Below are 20,216 nucleotides of genomic sequence, written 5' to 3'. Positions count from 1 at the left end.
ACATATAATCAAGGTTGCAGTAAGGTGCAGGAGTTAGGCAGCGTAAGACGGGTAATCAAGGCGATCTTTGGTTAATCTTAGGCCGCGATGTGAGTTTCTATCAGCTAACATGAATAAATGAAAGAATGTCATATAACACTGTGATCAAAAAGTAAGGTAAATTTGTTTATAAAATATGAATTCTTTATAAATCTCATCCACTTAAAAGTAATCCCTTCGAAACTGTCAGAATATTCTTTTTTCGGTGCCTTCAACACCTTCTTCGATTCGGTTTTTATCTCCTCAATCTTGTCAAATCGGCGTCTGCGCATTGTTTTTTTTTTTTTTTGCTGAAGAAGTCACACGAAGCCAAATTAGGTGAATACGGTAGATGCGGAACAATATAATGTTGAATCAATGTGAAATCAAATGTGAAATCAATGTTTTTGACCATTTTTCACAAAAAATTGAGCGATTTGAGCGACCAAAAGACGACGCATTTGAGACAAAATATCTTTCAAAATGTTTTGGGTTAAGCCAAATTTTGACAAACAGACGCTTGGCATATATAGATAGTTCTACTAATCTAGGAAAAAAATAAATGTCTTCCTAATGCTCCTTATTTTTAAACTATAATTACTGATTCGGACAATTAGAGCAATGATTTATAATTTACTTTGTATAATGTCTGTATATCATTATCATTTTCGCCATAAGACTTCCATTGATGGAGATATACTTTCCCTTTGGTTTTACAACAAGACCTGATGGAAACAGCCTGCATCTAGCATCTTCCGACCATCTTAACATGACGATTTCTTCTCCTTGTAGATCGACGCCACGTTGAACTTGTTGATTTGTGATCATCACTCCAGATCTTAAGACTCCAGCAGGTATCAATTCTACTCGCTATGTAGCGTATGCTATTTAAACTTACCAATCCGCTGAGATTTGTAGATCATTTTCGTCCATTTGCGGATTTCTTAATTACTGATTTAATCTCTTAGATAAATTCCTAGCAAAGTCTTCTCCGTGTTGCACGACTACCACTGCATGTGCGGAAGTGGCTAAACATTAGTCTTTTTCTTACTTAGGATGGACTTCCGCAAAATAACGCCTAATTCCATTAAATATTTAAATAAGTATAACATAAATAAAACGTGTTCACACACTAAAATCAGGCTTTTAATTGTTGAAAAAATTGTTAAAGATTTTATTTATTCTTTCTCCCGATCAGTTTAAATTTTTTTTAAGGTCCGTTTAAAAATGAATATATTAAGTCGGACCTTTGAGTGAAAAAGGCGTAGTATCTAAAAATATCTTTATTAAAAGCTTTGTTTTGTAATTTCGTGGGTGTTGCGGTCGGGAAAATCATTAGCTTAATAGCGTTAATCGACGCCGTCGGACTCTAGTGATGTACACCATCATTGTATCCTTTTATCGATATTTTGTAACATTGTTATACAAGATTAATGGTAATAGATGTAAAAACTTTAAACGGGTGAATGTATAACCCATTTGCTGTCAATTAATATATGGTACACCCCCATTCAAAAATCGAATAGAATAAATAAGGTAATGACAATAATATAAGCGAAAGCGTTTTACAAAATTTGGTTTACTATAGTATACTCACAGAAATTCTTGTAGTAAAATTTTGTAGTATAGTTTTTCTTGTAGTTATATCAGTAACACTTAAAAAATTGTCAAAGAACAATTGCGTGCTAGAAGAGTTGCTGTATTATTAATGATTTATAAAAGAAAGCACATATTGGATACGATGCGTTTGCCTTAGGAATACTTTAATGTTAATTGAAAACACAATTTGACGTATTTAAAAAAAAACTGACAATGCCTGGGTCTCTCTCTCTCTATATATATATATATTGGACTTTATGTCTCTCATCTCTATCTAAAGGTTGTCTAGTAGAGATAGCCTCTTGTATTTCTTTATAAATTCTTTCTTTTTTTTAGTTATTACAATAAAGTGTAAATAAATAAATAAAAATAAAAATGCATTATAGTCACTTCAATGTCGACAGTGTATATAACTTCAACATCACTATACGAAATCTCACGAAAACAACACTGAGATTTAGACCGGAGGGAAGAATGGGGCGATAATACGTCGTAATGAATATTTAATTATTGTTTTCTTTTCGTCGTTTTGAATGTAAATCGACAATTCGGACTTTTGTTTCGGGTAAATTGTTTAACATTGTCTAATCCCGAAAACAATTTTCATTAAGGAAAAATCAGAAAAAAAAATTTCCACGGAGTAAAGGATTTGTAAATGACAATCATGATTATCATTATATTAACAGAGAGCTAAAGAGTGAGGCGGTCATCATTGTCCATCGAACAATATGACACCCTCGGGCTGTATAACAGTGTCCGTGTGGTGGTAGTGATATTACGTCACACGAACTCTTGCATATATTGCACAGACGAGACTCAAGATGCGTTCGTAAGATTCAATATTTAATGGAATCAGGCGTTACCTTGCTGAAGTCCATCCTAAGTAAGAAAAGGATCATTATTTAGCCACTTCCGCACATGCAGTGGTAGTCGTGCAACAAAGTGCACCGCCCGCCAGCCCGCTGACAAATGCGCATGCGGCAAACAATGCGAACTACACAACTGTCACTGTCAAATGAGTGATTTGACGGTGGCAGTTGCGGGCGGCGCACTTTGTTTCACGACAACCACTGCATGTGCGGAAGTGGCTAAATATTGCTCCTTTTCTTACGTCGTTAGATTCATCAATGTGGCGAATACGGCAACCACAGCGCAAATAATGGCGTACATCCAGAAGATAGCAATGTGAAGTAGGGATCAGGAAGTGGTTGCACGAAACGTAATCTTAAAACCTGGACATGTTGTCATTAATATACATTAAGCGACTTACTTATTTACTTAATCACTACAACATACAAAAATGTGAGAAACAAAATCGTATATAATAAACATGAATGAAAAACAAAGGCAAGAACAGTAATGTCTGTGGAACATAGAACCTAATAATAACAATTCAGACGGGCGACGTCCATGGCTTCACGTTAGCCCTAGATTCCCGACAAGATGGTTAAAAGCGATCTGCGTATAGCCATTTCCAACAACCTTAATTCATTTCGATTTGTGGATGTCCGTGGCTAATATATATGTCATATAATAATCTAAGGCTAATATATCTTGATGATATATACTTATATATATCATCAAGAATCCACGTAGAATTGAGTTGAAGAATATCATTGCGATGGAGCTCAATTTGATTCAAGTTTCAATCAAAATGAGCTCGTTGAGAATTCTTCTCATATGTGGTCACTGTGACTGATCTGAAGTAGATAGTAGTATGAATATATTTCTGACTGTAAGTTATTCTTCGATTGAGTTGCTTTTAATTTGTATCTAGTAGTTTAATTTGTGTATCTTTGATCACGCACATTTGATTTAATTTATTAAAAATTATGATCCATAAAGATAAATTTCTAGAGTTAAATAATTAAATTTAATTAAAGTCAAGAGACAGTATAGACTGTTCTTACGTATATTCGTGTAAGTAATTACTCACCTTTTCAAGCTAAGTTTATTTAACCTCAAAAATAACCGAACTCAGACTTTCGTTTCAATTTAGTTACTGAATGCCGTTCTAATTTTCTAACAAATTACTTCGTACTTGAATAAATATTTGATGTTTCATTTGAAATATACAAGTGAAGTATGAGTTGATTAATAAAGAATATAACACTGATTTAATATTTTCGGAGTGCATAGGTTTTTTAACCTAAAATAAAACATTGATGTGTGAAAACTGCATGGTTTTTTCATACTGAATGCTTGTATTATTAAGGGTTCCGACAATACAGCTGCGTATGGAATGGCACGCCGTTTGTGGCAGCGACGTTTTAGTATATCAACTATTTATTCATTGTATTATCAACATAGAATCATTTACAGTTACCACATATGTGTCATAAGAAGAATGCCAGACGAGTTCAATTTGATTGAAGCCAGTATCAGATTGAACTCTTCTATAAGACGAGGTTCGAGCCTTTATCTGTTAAAAGTTACAATAAACTCAGACTTTTTTTTTTGCGTAAGAGCATTTAATAACTAAGTTTTATTAAATAATGTTGAATTTAATTAAAAATTTTGTTTAATGAACTTCTCAAATTTAATAAATTACAGTTAAGAAATATTACTAATTCTATGATGCCTAGTTATAGATATTTTCTTAGTTGATTTTGATTTCGAAAAAGACAGCAGTTCAAAGGATGTCGATTTGGATCAAAGATGTACAGCTTATAGTGATGGCGGCTACAATAAAAAAATTATTTAAAATTCCTGTATAGCTTCTACCGTGGATTATCTCAGTATTGAGCAAGAAAGGTTCTGTACAAGATCCTGAAACGCCTCCACGGTTCCAAACCCGATCAGCTGTTACAGGTAGCAATCACAGATAACTTTGTTTCATCCTCAAGGTACACGTGTCTTTTGTCGACTAAATCAGCACTTCCTGAACTATTATTAAATATTTGCATTATTACATGTCGGAATTCTGTAACTTCTGACGGCGTCGATAGATGGCGCTAGTAGTCAATTGCCTCGCGCTAGCATTTAACGTCTAGTATACGCCCTCTTGTCCACAAGCACCAGTGACTCCTACCGATCCTCTTAGAAACTCCGATATCTTTTCTGCTAAAATGTCCTCGGAGGAAATGATCACACCTTTCTCCGAAAACCGAATAGATAACAACTAGCCAATACAATAGGTTAGACAACGCATATGACGTAGATATTTTTTTTTGTTTCTTAGCTCGCGGATTTCGCGTGCCCTGAGTTCGAAGAAGCTGTAAAAGCCAAAACAGCTAATAGCGTTCAGCAGCATTTGAATATAGCCATAGATAAATTAACAAATATTAAGTTTACAGACCCTTCCGCTCTGTGAACTCGGCTCGATGTAGCTGTAAAAGCCTCGGGGCTAATAGGAACCACTTCAACCGAGAATAAGTAAAAGTAAGTAATTAACAAATAAGAGGTGTTTGTGCTTAACGTTGACACCGCTATGTTATATGTTTCTCATGCTATCATAGTTCGACTCCAGGTCGATCTAACCTTAACCTTAAAACATTTCAAACTAGAGCGTTTTAAAACTATGTAAACATTGCAAAATTAAATATCTACTTAATAAAATAAAAATTTGTTAACATCGCAACGAGATCAAAAACTTTTCAAATACGATGCGTTAAGTTGGATAGTGAGAAAAATATGAAAAACTTTCACGAATTCAGCCCGAAGCTCCGCCGCGGGACGTATTGTGATGTTCTCGTAAAGCTCATTACACTGTTGGAAGTTATGCAGCGCGTCAAGTTTGTTGCAAGTTGCGGCCAAGCGAGTTAGACGGGTAATTAAATTGTTTTTAACACTTTGCTAAAGTTCGCACACACTGGAGCTCTTCACTTAGTCGATGCTATGCGCATATTTAGTTCGTTCACGTATATTTACCATGCGTTTAAATTTCGTTACGTTGCTTCGCGTTGTTTAATTTCTGTTATTATTATTGTCCTGTGAGAAATCAGTAACATAAGATTTTATATATAATATGTATATATTTGTTTACATAATATGATTTATTTATAAATATCACTCGACACATGTACTACAAACTTGGTCACCGAAAAAGGAGATAGATAGCGACCACGAGATTGTATCCACATACGCTGGTACCATCAGGTATATACCACGATACCACAGTAGATAAAGCAATAAACATTGCCGAAGACTATTTGGTACAAGGAGGAAGAAGTCTTAAGAGAAGAATGATCAGTGTAGCCTATAATGACATTTGTTAGGTTAGTTGGGATCCAAAAGCATCCAGACCTGGGAAAACTATACAACAAAGTCAATAGTTTTGGTGGACATATTCACAAACGTTTTGAATTTAGTGGCTAAAGCAATTTTTCCCTTAAACTGAAAAACTGTTTTAATTAACTTTTTAATGCAATTTTTAATTAGATAGTTTCTTTTTATTTTTCATGTCTTGGCGGAAACGTTTACTAACTCAAACTAGTACGATCTGAGAAATGAAATAAACACGAACGAACTTTGAAATGGACTAATTCAAAAGGAATGATGGTTACATAAAAACAAATATGAATGAACTCTTAAATAGACTAATTCGAAGGGAACAATGGCCGAAAAAGGAGTTAATGACGTGCTGATTCTGTAATTATACTATTAAAAATTTAATTTATTGCTTATTCGCACATAAAAACTGTTTTACCTATAGTGCTGACTTGTTTTGGAGTTTGTTCTTGCTTCTCCACAGCTATAATAAAAAGCAAAGTCAAAAATTAAATAATAAGTTGACAATCAATAAGAGTTCTGTTAAAAGTTCCAATATTAAATGTATGAATTTGATCTTAATAATTATTTAGTTAGACCGTGTATCATGTACACATACGAGTAGAATATATTTATGGTCCTTGCAAGGTATGTCAATGTTAATATTTGATACGAGATCGTGAAAGTTAATCTCTTAAGTAATTACTTAATTAATAATACTTAATTAATAAATTAATTAATTTTAACAATAAAGCAATCATTATGGACCCCCCTACTAATAAAGGCCTCCTCCATTTTGCTCCACATCTGTCCCTTTTTCGCTTCGGTGATCCAGTTTTTCTTTTTATTTCATCAATCAATTTTTCCTTTGATCTACCTTTTAATCTTTTATTTGTTGATCCTTGCAATATAGTTACCCTTAGTTTCAAATTTTTCTTGTCCATGCATGCAATATGTACAGCTCAATTCCATATTTTTGTTGATTTTCCTATTTGTGTTTTTTTTTTCAATGTTGGCTTTGTATGTTTTGTAGATTCCTTTTCATCGTTCTCTGGCACACTTGTATATTAGTTTTGGTGTAGCTATTGTAAATCCATGTCTGGAAGCCATATGTAAGACAAGGTAGTAAACATGAGGCCATTTTTTTCTTAAGTTTTTACGGTAATTCTGATTTAATGGTTTCTTTGTTGCTCCAGAATTTATTTCAGGTTATGTTGACTCGTTTTTCATACCTTATCTTGATATGATTTACTTCATAATCATATGCTATATTTGTTTTATATATTATTCAATTTGGAAATAAAGAGGCTAAAATAATAAATAATCAATAATAAAACAATATCAGATATATTTATTAAGACAAGGGCTAGTACATGAAATTTTTGGTATAATTTTATACAGCGTTTTATCTCATATATATATATATCTATGTATATATATAAACTCAACTTAGAGTTCCATCTTGCAGTTCCATAAGAATTGTCTGTGTGATATTCAGCACGGGTTGTTTCGCTTTTCATACGCCGATTGGTTTATCGGAATAGAACTTTACATATGAAATTCGCGTCACTGACGCTGATTTATCTATGACAATATTCATTGGTGCTTTTGTATCCAAGATTTTCTGGATACACGCTATGTTAGGCATTGGTTCGTTTGCATAGAAATGTTGACGTGTTTGTATGACATATATTGAGTTATGTACCACAAACATGCTATCATTTGAACTTTAACTGTCTATTTAAATAGTGAAAAAATATTCGTCATAACGTATTGTTTTCATTACCTCAATTTTTAAAATAGCTGATACTAGATATAGATACTAGAAAAATGCGTCTTGTTCAATATATATATATATTGAACAAGCCAAGCTAACAAATTCTTCTTTCTCTCTTTTACTCGATAATTATGTTGGCTTACCAATATTTACTACACGTTAACTCTAGGTTTCTAGGTCTGATTAATGAACTTAGTGAACCAATGAGCCATAGAGAACGCCATGATCCAGATTTCTTTACGCGATCGAAAAAGGAAAGGAAGAGATCTGAAGGTGAAAAAAAGTAACGGACATAAACGTAGACTGGCTGCAAGGGCTTTAAGGTTTTTGAGACCACAGACCAGCGCAACGCAAGCCTTCCATCATTCACAATGCGGACAGACGTTCTTGTTCAGGTCGACAGAAATTCCTGGACGCAGATTGGTCTTATTGGAAATCTAGAAGTGAGTTTTAAGTCTAGCAAACGATATCCTACAGTTGAAATGATAATGATGATGATAAATATTTATTTATAATTAAACAAGATTTTGTGACAATTAACATATTGCACGTAAATTTTCTGTTGAAAACAAAATCTTGATAACGCCGCTTATAGGCGCCCCGGCCGTATTTGCTTTCGGCAATGTATAAACATAGCAAACGCAGCATCACACTGTCAACATACATTAACATCACCTTTGCTTATTCGTCCGGAATATTCAGACTCGACAAACATCAAGGAAGCCGTAGAATCCAGTCACTGCAAATATTTGAGTGATTGCCTATCTATGCGAGGGATTGGTGGATTTCGCTTCTCGTTTATTCGAATTGTGCCGAAATTCATGTAATATTGTACGATGGGGAACTTTGAATTGATGTTTTGACTGTACGTTATCATATACAGCTGTTGAAAAGCGTTTGGTTTCGTTAGTGATTTTTGATAATTGATCTAAATTAGCTGAATGTATTTTATATATATTTTTATAAGATGTTAGAGGCATCATTTTTGAGCGTCTTTCGTTCTCCATATCTCAGCTATAAAAGAGAATTTTGTGCATTTTTACATTTAATATCTATTAGCATTCTTTCCTAACGTCCTTCACATTTTTTTCCATTCTATCCTTTTTCGAACTTTACATTTTGTTACATTCTCTTTTTTTTTCATTCACAATTCTTACACATATCGACACTCTTTCATCATCACTATCTTTAGTTCTACAACGTTTTACAATTTCATATTTTTAATTTTACTTTTTTGTTCTTATCTCTATTACTATTTTAACTATTTTAACTCTATTTTAGTTTAACTTTATAGCTTTACTTTACTTTTATGTTTAGTACCCTTTCCTATTTTTATTTTTATATTCGTTTTTTTTTTTTGTATTATCTTGTAGCAAATTAAAAAATATGTGGCGGCGTGTTTTGTCTCCTATTAAGAAGATGTAACAGCGTCGTAAAATTGTATAATTGTTGGATTAAATAAGAAGATATTATATACACGTAAAATATATAATATTCTAGTAAATTGAAGATAACTACATGAAATCTCCCGGCAATAGATCTAGAACGTTCTTGATTATTTAAAATTTCTCGATGAAATGCCAAAAAATATTAAAAAATGAGTTTTTTCATTTTATTTAATTTGTCCGCTGTTTTTATGGCTCCGTTATTCATTACGATCCGTAAACATAATATTTTTTCACATTAATATTATTTTCAGATTCTTATTTTATCCATCTCAACGTATTTTATTAATTCCTCTATTATTCGTCACATTCTCTAATTTACCTTTTTTGCATTTGTTACAATTCACTAGAATATAAAGTTTACACGTGGACAATTCACATGAGTGACTAAATGATATTACAATAATTTATTCCAGTGGAATATTAGGAATTAGGAAGGAATTCAGGCCGGTAGATAATTTAGAGTATTTCAACGTGAACTATGTATAGAACCAGTGCACAGTGTTACTACTGCATATGTTAGTTTGAACATTCGTAGTATTGGAGAGTGAATTCTACAAAATTAGCTTGATATATCGTAATTTCTCCGCGTGTTTTCATGCCATTCGATTTAAATATTCCTTCAGTTCTGAGTGTAATTATATTGACATGGTAACTGAAATGGATTTTTTCATTTTAACATATTTATTCACTCGGCTTGAAGCACTCCCGTTTGGAAAGTTCTCTTCAGGCGAATTGCAAGTCAGTTGCAGCAAATATTTGAATTGTAGAGTGGGATTGGTTTGCTTTCTAGGTATTCAAAGGAGTGTTTACATGGAAATATAAAAATTCCTAACGATCTGCAATGCAATTTTCCCGTTACGCTTTGTGACGCTGATATTTGAACTTAATATGGGGCAAGTGACAAGAGTATATTTGGCGCTCTTTCTTTTTAAATTAATGATATTCTACGTTTAATTTTTTGATTTTAGAACCGGTCAGTATATCATCAATATGTCAGCCGATAGCCGTCCACAGGAAGGCATAGATCTGCATCAAAGAATTTGCACTGAACTCAACCCGCGTGCCTAACTATGTTGTCATTCCATTTAACGGGAGACCTTGTTACACTGCAAAAGTTAATATATAAATGAATTTAAATGACTAATCGATGTATTTCAGATGTAGAAACAAACTTCACATGTGACATGTGTTCACATGTGACAGAAACTGCTACAAATATAACTCTGCGAGTACTTGTTTATTAGTCTAACTTCGATTCTCATTCGAAATTTATAATAATATAAAAAATAATAAAAACAAATTATAAAAGCACCAAGTAATAATTATTTTATTTAATAAAGAATAAACTGATTTCATTTCGTGAAGAAATAATTTCCAAAGAATAAATATTTAACTTCACCCCAAGCTACATTCTTCGAAGCGATGAACTAACTCAATATTCTATTTTAATAACAAATTAATTATATTTACTATAAGCGAATATTTTAAAATTAATATAGTTTTCTAGACATGATTATAATATGATAACAAGTAAATTTAACTGTAAAATATTTTTGAAAATTAGTTTAAATAATTCTTAATTAAGAGTCTTCCAATGCTAACAACATTTGGTACTACGTGAGATATTTAATTAAGGTATCGGTGTATCGAAAATTTCAATGAATTTTCTTTGACCCTTTTTTTAATAATAAATACATTTTTGATTTGATTATATACTTAGTGTTATGATCATAGATAACGTATTTATATATATATATACATAGATATATACACACTATACATATCTGTATATATATATATATATATATATATATATATATATATAATTGTCATGCTCAGCAGGCTTGGTTTGCATAATGGTTCGCAGAGGATGCTGCTGCCCATCATCTGGAAAACTGTTTGTGTGTGTGTGGCAATTATGCACCATTAATACAAAAAAAAATAGTTATTAAAAAATGTATCCCGGGAATCGAATCCGCGACCCGTCGCAAGACACGACCCTTTACCGCCAGGCTACCACTGCTAGATTCAATTGTTTTATTGTTTAATATTAATTGGTCATTCTTAATTTCAGATTGTATCACTTTTATATAAAATGGTGGTGTAGTAGTGTGAAAGTAATTTTTAATAAATTCCTAACACTATTCATTAGTATATATCATTATTGGCAACTCTAACGTAATTTTTAATAACAGTATCTTTGTAGTTAGATATCATCGATATGGCGAATACGGAAACCGTCGTACAAATATTGGCGTACAACCCGCGGATGGCAATATACTCGTAGAGAAAGTGGTCGCACGAAACGTAATCTTAAAAACTGGACTTTATTACGGCGTCGTTAAAATAGATTAAGAGACTTAATTTTTAACTTAAATACTGTAACATGCAAAAATGAGAGCGAAATAAGTGGAAATAAAAAACGTGAATGTAAAACAAAGGCACCGACGATAATGTCTGTGGAACGTATATCCTAATAATAAAAAGAGTGTCTTTGAAGTGTCCTGTCCAAAATAAAAACATGAGCGTTTATTTAAGGTATGCTACGACGCAAGTACGTATTTATATCTTCTTACAGGCAATATCACCTGTATGCTCTATTAACCCTTTCCACTCCAATGTCGAGTGTCACTCGACACTGATTTTGTTCCACAAGCTCCACTGTCGAGTGATACTCGACATGGTGTAATACTTCTTTTTGCGGAAAATTTTAAAACAGGTAAGATTTTTGTTACTAAAATGTTTGAATCACGAATGAATGAAACATATTCTAGAATCGCAAGATACTATAATTCAATTAAATTTTATCGATGCTACATAACAGCCTTGGAGTGGAAAGGGTTAATAATGTGTACTGCCACCGGTGAATTTATTTATCTCTTAAAATCAACCCAAACGCAAAGACAGAGGTTATATTACTGACGGCGTCCGAATTGAAATCTGTATTCGAATTTGAATTTAAATGCGCAAGTAAAAAAAAAGTTTTGTGGTGATAATGGCCAGCAATGCGAGGCAATTTTTCTTAACCGAGTAATATATTAGAGGGATCGGAAAGTAATGTCGCTTTATTAAGTTATATTCACACGACTACATTTTTAAAAAGTAAGTAATCAACAATATATTCACCTACGTTTTCAACAACCATTTGCGATCTAGTACACAAATTTTTAATGCCGGAGCATTAAAAATCAATCGGTTTTTCTGTAAAACATGTCGACTGAAATGCTATTACTTTCCGATTCCCTAATAGGTGCAGTTGTTTGCTTTATAATCTTCATATTACATGCCTACAAAGTACACCTATCACCCGATTTACACGGTATATACGTTCCTTAAAAAAAAGTGAAAATCGAAAATTAAAAATATTCAAGTCAAAACCGTGTAAATCGAAAAACTCGCAGAAAATGCATGATTTTGCTATTTAACAGTTGCGGATTTTTTTCAATAATTTTAGACGTACACAGATATAAAAATAAAATGCATTGACAAGTTAAAATATTTAATATATTACGGAAAAACTGTTTTTTTTATTTAATTACGATACATTAAATGGAAGAACAAAAAAGAAATTATTCTCATTCTTTTTTTCGGAATCGAAGGTTCGAATTCAGTTTCATCACTCAAAGTTATTTGTGCCGATTCGAAGCATTCGGTTATTAAAACAAAAAAAAAACTTTTTTGGAAAACCGTGTAAAACGTAGCGTGTAAATCGGGGGATAGGTGTATAGTTAGAAACTATAAGAATATGTATGGTAATATACAAAAAATGATTACCTGACGCCCGGTCTCTTGTGCCGAGAACGGAGGCGATTTGAGGCCGTTCCTCGTTGATAACAAGCTCGGCTTGCTCGCTGTACACGGAATGTACCGACGATATACACGTGAGACGCAACTGTCCTCGCTCGAAGCTATCGGGTCGCACCATAAACGACAGCTGGCTAATTGACGCCACCTGAGAATAATGACAACATGAATAATTAAAATGGATATATACATATTGAACTAGTAACTAAGAAACACGTATAAAACGTAATAGTACTACGTTAGTAATACGATTATAGTAAAGTATACCTAAAAGAAAGTCTTTAGTCTACCTAAGTGTTTTTTTTATTTTTTTTTCATGACCGCTATTGGGGGCCTCTCGCACCCCTATCTTGTGGTGGGACAGGGTCTTTTTTGGACAATTTTTTTTCACTTAGTTTTTTTTTATTTCCGTTCTCTGCTTCCATTCTTCACATGATCTTTCATTCCATTCTTTTATGCCACATTTCTTCTTTCTTACCCTTTTGCTCTGTTCGTCTATCATTCTTCCCTTTTTATTTTTACATTTTTTTTTATTTATATTCTACCTAAGTGTTTACTAGTGAGGACCTGATACCCCACAAGTGGGCAATTTGATTGTTAATAGCACTTCAAAAATGACTATATATTACATAGGGGGGGTGTTAGATTTTTGGAAAGGCTATAGTGAGACATTACATATAAAAATTTAGTGTGTATATAAATTTTGTTTTCCTTTCATTAGGTTTTCAGTAAATAATAAAATAAACAAATTTGTTACTTTTCACATCTAAAACCGTAGTTACAAATGTGTTTATTAAATAAAATGTATTAAACAAATCAAAGTTCCACATTAAAATGTTAAAATACGTAAGAGAATAGTTTGAGAAACAACTATTTACAAATATTAAATTGTAATTGATATATCGTACCTTTTTCGATGTCACTGCTGTTGGCATTGGATCCGTGACTTCTTCATCTATCGCGCCATCGTTATTCCGTGGCTTTGGAAATAGAACGGTGTCTTGACTAGGTATCAGTTCACCATCCTAAATCAAACAAAACAGATTAAAAAAATTAATATTACCGCTACTTATATTATAATAATACATACTGTATCTAAAGTAACATATGCTAAAACTTAAAAGGGACTTATATATTATGCATTTTTACTCAAAGCTGTCAACGTGTTGGTGTTCACTTTCAAACATTACACTCTTCTTCTTACCTAGCCAAGTTATTAATGATCCTCCCAATTCTTCTTAGGAAGTCCAGAAGTAAGCTAATTTCATTTTTTAACAGGTATAACATCTAACATACTATAGAAAGATGTCACTGTTATACCTCTCTCTTCCACCTCCGTTGTATGTGAATTCACTATGCTTTGATTCACAGATATTTCACTAACCAGGGCTTGGTATCTATTTACCTTAGTTGGGTAGGTTTGAGGTATATTTGGATTCTAAGGAATAGCAAGTATATCATTATAGTTAGACCGTTAACACAGTCAAAGTAATAGGAAGTTAATGGATGTTGACAGTTCGAGAGCATTGATTGTGACGATCTTTTGAGAGAAACTAATGCCTTGCAGTGAGAATCTATTGACCGACATGAAGATATATATATTAAAGTACTTAAATGTCGAAATTGAAATTGTAGAAGTGTTCATAAAACAGGTGTTAGCTGATAACCAATCTATTTCCTGATGAATAGGACTCCATCTAAGTAATGGATACGTTCCAAAACCAAAATGATTAAAGGATAGGAACATTGGCCGGGTGGAATACCATTAATCAACGTCAGGAAGCAATTAGTGTATTATAATTGTTTGAAGAAAATCTCAATTTCTCTAGAGGATTCATTGTTTTGTTGAATTTGTTACATCATTCTCTATTATGTCAGATTAGCTGTTCTTAGTATAAAAGACCATAGTTTATTATCCTTCTTCGTTGTTTTAGATCATTTTTTAATTTCTAACATTTTATTGTACACTCTAAGCACAGATTTATTCTCTTTTACTCATTGCCTTAGTTCAAATTCATTTTCAATTATTTAAAGTTTCTTAATCGAAATCAATTCTCTTAGAACAAAAATAAACACGGGATAGTTTCTCGTGCAAACATTATCAACATTTAAGACCTTTGACTTTAATTTCTGGACAAAATCTACTCGAGAGATTATTAATAGGACTGGTTTGAAGTGGTCTATTCGTCTTTAAACGACCTTACCAGGGTCGCTTGTCAGCCTTGTGATCATTATTTCTAAACCTATGTTAACACCTATCGATAATTGTAACTCTTCTTTGTAATGTTAAATAAACGGTAAAAAAAAACTTTCTTAATAACATTAAAATAACGTCCTATAGAAATACATAAATAGCATTATCGAATAAACAAAATAATATAATGTTTACCTGTATAGTGTCAACAAATGGTCCAAAAGTTTTCCAAGGTCTAAAAATGATGTTGCTATTCTCATCACCAGGTGGTGAAGTACTGTGATCTTGTATATGTGGGACGTCTATGGCAACAGCTGGACTGGGAAGGATCCTCTGCTGAATGATGGGTTTGCCTTGTATCTGGAAAGAAAATTTTTGTTAAATAATGTATTTCGCAATAAATACTATCAAATTTGAAGAGGAGAAATTGTCCAACCTTTTCCAGACTCTTTGCCGTAATTATTTGGCATTGGAACTTTGATGAATCAAGGTTTTTATATACGTATTTCTTAATGTTAGTTCTGTATACTATATATTATGATAATGTTAACAAGACAAGACAAGACAAGACAAGCACCAAGTCCAGGTAAGAAAACTCCCTACGAAATGATTTTTGGGTGAGAAATCCGAACATTGCTCACGACTCTCAATGACTCCAAATGAGGCAGAGTTTTAGAACGTAAATATTATATTGAAAAGCTACAAATTAATATAAAATAACTAAAAATGGAAAGTATGTAAATAGAAAAACAAGATAGATAAAAAGGATGATAAAATAAAATTCATAAATCTGTACTGTGATATAAAGAAGTAATTTACTGTAAAATTTTAAGAGTCGAAGAGATGTAAGGAACGTGGTGTGTATAAGAAGACAAGTAAGTCGAGAGATAGTAAGATCTTGTAACGAAAAGTTGATGACGAATAAAAAACATGGAGTAGAATTTAAGAATAGATAAAAAAATAAAATAAGAACGCGAAAAATATTTAATATAGAAACACCCTGTCTCTCTCTAGATAGGGGTGTACGAAAGGTCCCCAATAGAGGGGGCGATATAAAAGGGGCAATTCAAAAAGTGGGACCAGATGCAAGCGAGGAGCTGCTCTTCCTAACGGAGTTGGGAGTTCGGTACTATCTTAGATAGGATTGTCCGTCTAAATTACAGCCTTGTTGTCGTATAGTGAAGGCACATCCGCCAGCTACCGCTGGCTGCTTTGGTAACTTAGTCAGGATTTGTTGCAGTGATCTGCTGTATACTTTTTGGTGTTTCATTTTATTTATTTTGAAATTGGAACTTCAGATAAGTTTTTCATATCAAATAAAAATGCCCAAAATTTTATTTTAACAAGTAAATATCACAACAGTTATCCTTTATTTATATTTAAACTGTTTCGTGTACTATTTAAATGAATGTACAACTCTTTTGTAACTTGCATAGTATAGAAACCTTAACCAGAAATTTGAAAATCAAGCTCTTCTGTTACTCCCCCACAATTACTCTTCCCCCCAATTATCAGTCTCATTGGGACTTTCTTCCCTGTAATGTTTTACTATTATCTTTTGTAATGGAATGCGTGATATCAGAGTTGTCGAGGTGTTGTTTTCATGCTTCATAAAAATACTACTCACTGTATATATATTTATTACATTTATAGTTACATATTTTTTTCCTTAGCATTGGAAAATGTAATTAATAATATTTCAAGTCTATATGAACCTATAAATAATATTAAAATACGTACAATTTATAAAGAAAATAAAAAAAAGAAAATGTATGAGATTACATCATAAGCTTGGTACAAATCCCCTTGGAACCGTTTCTGAGTAGGCATTACTGTAATTCGAGAAGACATTTTCGTTAAGATACGCTTGCCTTAGTTTATATAGACAATCACAATTTTTTTATACAATGTTTAATTTATACTGTAATAATAAATGTCTTATTTAAATTTACATGATTAAGTAAAGAAATTAATGTAAAATTAAATGTTATGTTATTCATATTTAATTTAGAAAGTTGCTGTAGTAGTGGGCAGCTTTCATAGCGCATAAAACAGATCCACTACGGTCCCACGTTTCTGGTGTGGTACCATTGCCGTCCACCCATGGTTTTATGTAGAGATCTTATGTGGGCCGATGTTCTTACGGAGCGTACCGTTGTTCTTCTCAGACTTCCTCAAAGGGCCATGTCTATTGGTGCTATAATTGGTTACCACACCATCTCTTGTGAAGCAGCATGTGCATTGGCAGGATCTCTACTAAGGGATCTTGAGGCCAGGCTTTTAGCCTATATATATCAGAGGCGCCTGGAAGTACGGGCTTGCGATCAAACCTCGCCGGGAGAATTGGTACCGCAGACGTTCTTCACTCGACAGTTCCTACTAAAATAGTGGAAGGAACGATTGAGCAGTTCAAGAGTATTCACCCGGTTTTAGAGGACTAAACGAACAGGCGGTACGGTACTTTAACATTCCGGATACTGCAGGTACTTTCAGGGCATGGTTGCTTTGGAAAGTACCTGTGTCGCATAGGCGGGAAACTGTTGACGATATGCCATCATTGTGGTAGTGAAGAGGATGTACCCTCAGCTCAGCACACACTTTAGGAATGTACAGCTTGGGAACAGCTGCGCCGTGAACTCGATGGTACAGAACGAACATTCATGAAGCGCTGGTTTAACCTAGCGAAAAAGTGATTTCGCAGAAGGAGGAAAGAGAGAGAAATAACATCTGAGCTCCTCATCCGCAGTCGAATACTTGAACTTCGGAGGGTGTTATAGCACGCCTGTCTCGAAGTCGGGGTGACTCGCCGCAAATAAGGAGTAGAGGCACTGGAACACCACTTTTAAACTGCGGTAGTATGTGAAAACGTTCACGTAGTTTCAACAAAAGGCGTTGAAGAAGATCGTGGAGTTTGAGTCGGTAAGAGTCCGGCATAACCCTTTCGTTTCTTCCGCAGCGGAGAGGTATCCCATGCAGGATTTCCCCTCGAGTAAAAAAAAGGACTCTGTGTTTGGCACTAATCGGTGTAACATAACCCCTGAAGATGCCCTGTGGAGGGGTGAAACACGTGTTGAGTGATTTGACGATGGCGGTTGTGTGATTCGCGTTGTTTGCCGCATATGCATTTATCAGCGGGCTCTGACTCTGCACTTTATTGCACGACTACCACTGCATGTGCGGGAGTGGCTAAATATTGGTCCTTTTCTTACTCAAAAAAAAAGACGTCCAGCCAAGGCAAGGCAGACAGATGAGGCTGTAGTACTCATCGAAAGATTCTGAATATAGGTCGATTTCCATGTGTCTTTCGATGTCTTCTGTCCTGTTAAAAATATTCGGTGGAGGTTTATTTCCAAGATAACTAGTAATTCAAAACTGTATATATAATATGAATTATTGCTTAATTGATATATACAAAATAATTTGGTTGAGTAAAATATTATTCGTAAATATCGTAACTAACTAATAATTTGTTTATTTTGGAAAAAAAATGAGTGTAAAATTTTGACTAAACGCCATAAAAACTTTGGCAACAGATGGTGAATAAGGTATTTTCAACATTGGAGCGCCCCAAACGTAATAAAGAAAAAGGAACAAATCTTATGGCCTAAAATTGATTGCATATATATAAAAAAATTCTACCTGTAAATTTTATTAAGAAGTCAATGTATTAATTTTTTCATTTCCTCTATTGCCTTTTAATTATTTTTATATTGTTACGTATGATAATATTTAGAGTATGTATGTTCCTGAAATCAAAAACTAAGGTAAAACCTTTGAAACCATTGATTTATGATCCAATTAATGATCTGACAGCAAATATGCTTTAATATTGTGATCAAAAGTTAGGTGAAATTGTTATTTAAAAGTTCAGGGCATTAGGAAGACAGGTTTTTTTCCTAGATTACTTTAACTGTCTTTAACTTTTGCGTAGCCTCTATTTGTCAAAACCTTGAATATTATTTGGTGCAGCCCAAATCATTTTGAAGGATATTTTGTGCCCCAAACGCGTCAAATCGCAATTTGTGACAAAAACACACATTTTTTTCTGAAAAAAGCGTCATAAACTCGACAAATATTGTTCCGCAACCACTGTATTAGCCTGATTTAGCTCCGTGCGACTTCTAGCTAAATAACTTATAAGGCCAATGCGTAACGCCGTTTCGACACGATTGAGAAGATAAAAATCGAATCTAAGAAGATCTTGAAGGCTATTCTAGAAGAAGACTATTCCGACTGTTGGGAGGACTGGAAAAAGCGTTGCCAAAAGTGCGTTTTATCGGAAGGAGATTATTTAGAAGGGGATGAAATCTATTTGAAACAATAAATGAAGAATTTATATTTTATAAACATATTAACTTTACTTTTTGATCACAGTATTCAATTGTTATATGTTTTTTATACTTTACACACAAATTTTGCACACTAATAGCTGTATGTTTTATTTTGTTGTATCATTATTCTAACAGTCGATAGCCATATATTAAAAATCTTTTTCTATCTATCTAAGTCTTGTCTATACGAAACAGCTTAATACAATAAGAGCTTCAATTGCATTTCTGTATTATTATTATTTCTGTGTTTTATTATTATTACGAGATCCAATCAGAAATGAGGATATCCTCGCGATGGCTTAGAGGATTGATAAGATGAAAAGGCAGTGTGCAGGTCACATAGCGTGAAGAACAGATATTCGCTGGTGTCGTAAGGTAGGTAGATATTGATTAGATAGGTAGGATAGTATTGATAAGAGAGGGTAGATATTGATTAGATAGGTAGGATAGTATTGATAAGAGAGGGTAGATAGGATTGATAAGATAGGTAGGTATTGCAACGTAAATTACGACCTGCCGGCGCAGAATAGGACGTTTGCCCATAAGGTGGAGAGATAACTTGGTTAAGGTCCACGAAAGCCTTTGGATGCAGGCAGCTTCCAACCGGTTGTTTTTAAAACTTATGGGGCAGCTTTGTGCCCAACAATGGGCATTCTATGGCTGCTATGATGTAATGATCTTTGTCTAAAATTGACACAGAAAGTTTTAATAGTCAAACTTTAGATGAAAGGCAATTTACAAATTATAATTTTGGACCGCAATGGATAACATCAACACAATTATTAACAGCGCCATCTATGAAGTGTCAAAGTTAAACAGTCACTGCTTTACCGACA

The 20,216-nt window shown here is 33.4% G+C and overlaps 1 protein-coding gene across 1 annotated transcript in view; it reads right to left on the bottom strand.

Moving 5' to 3' along the window:
• LOC137931136 (uncharacterized) overlaps window positions 1-20,216 on the bottom strand; it is a 269,824-nt gene that overhangs the window by 61,645 nt on the left and 187,963 nt on the right. The window contains exons 4-6 of the mRNA XM_068774536.1: window positions 15,245-15,409; window positions 13,764-13,880; window positions 12,826-13,003 (exon numbers count right to left, since the gene is read on the bottom strand). Coding sequence (XP_068630637.1) covers window positions 12,826-13,003; window positions 13,764-13,880; window positions 15,245-15,409 — 460 coding nt within the window. The remainder of the gene's footprint in view (window positions 1-12,825; window positions 13,004-13,763; window positions 13,881-15,244; window positions 15,410-20,216) is intronic.

The sequence above is a fragment of the Battus philenor genome, unplaced genomic scaffold (assembly GCF_028537555.1).
Source record: "Battus philenor isolate CCGP_79_NKW_IND1 unplaced genomic scaffold, ilBatPhil1.0.hap1 SCAF_7, whole genome shotgun sequence".
In the NCBI taxonomy this organism is placed as follows: domain Eukaryota; kingdom Metazoa; phylum Arthropoda; class Insecta; order Lepidoptera; family Papilionidae; genus Battus; species Battus philenor.
The sequence above is the reverse complement of the archived record's forward strand: the minus strand, read 5'-3'. Positions and strand labels throughout refer to the sequence as shown.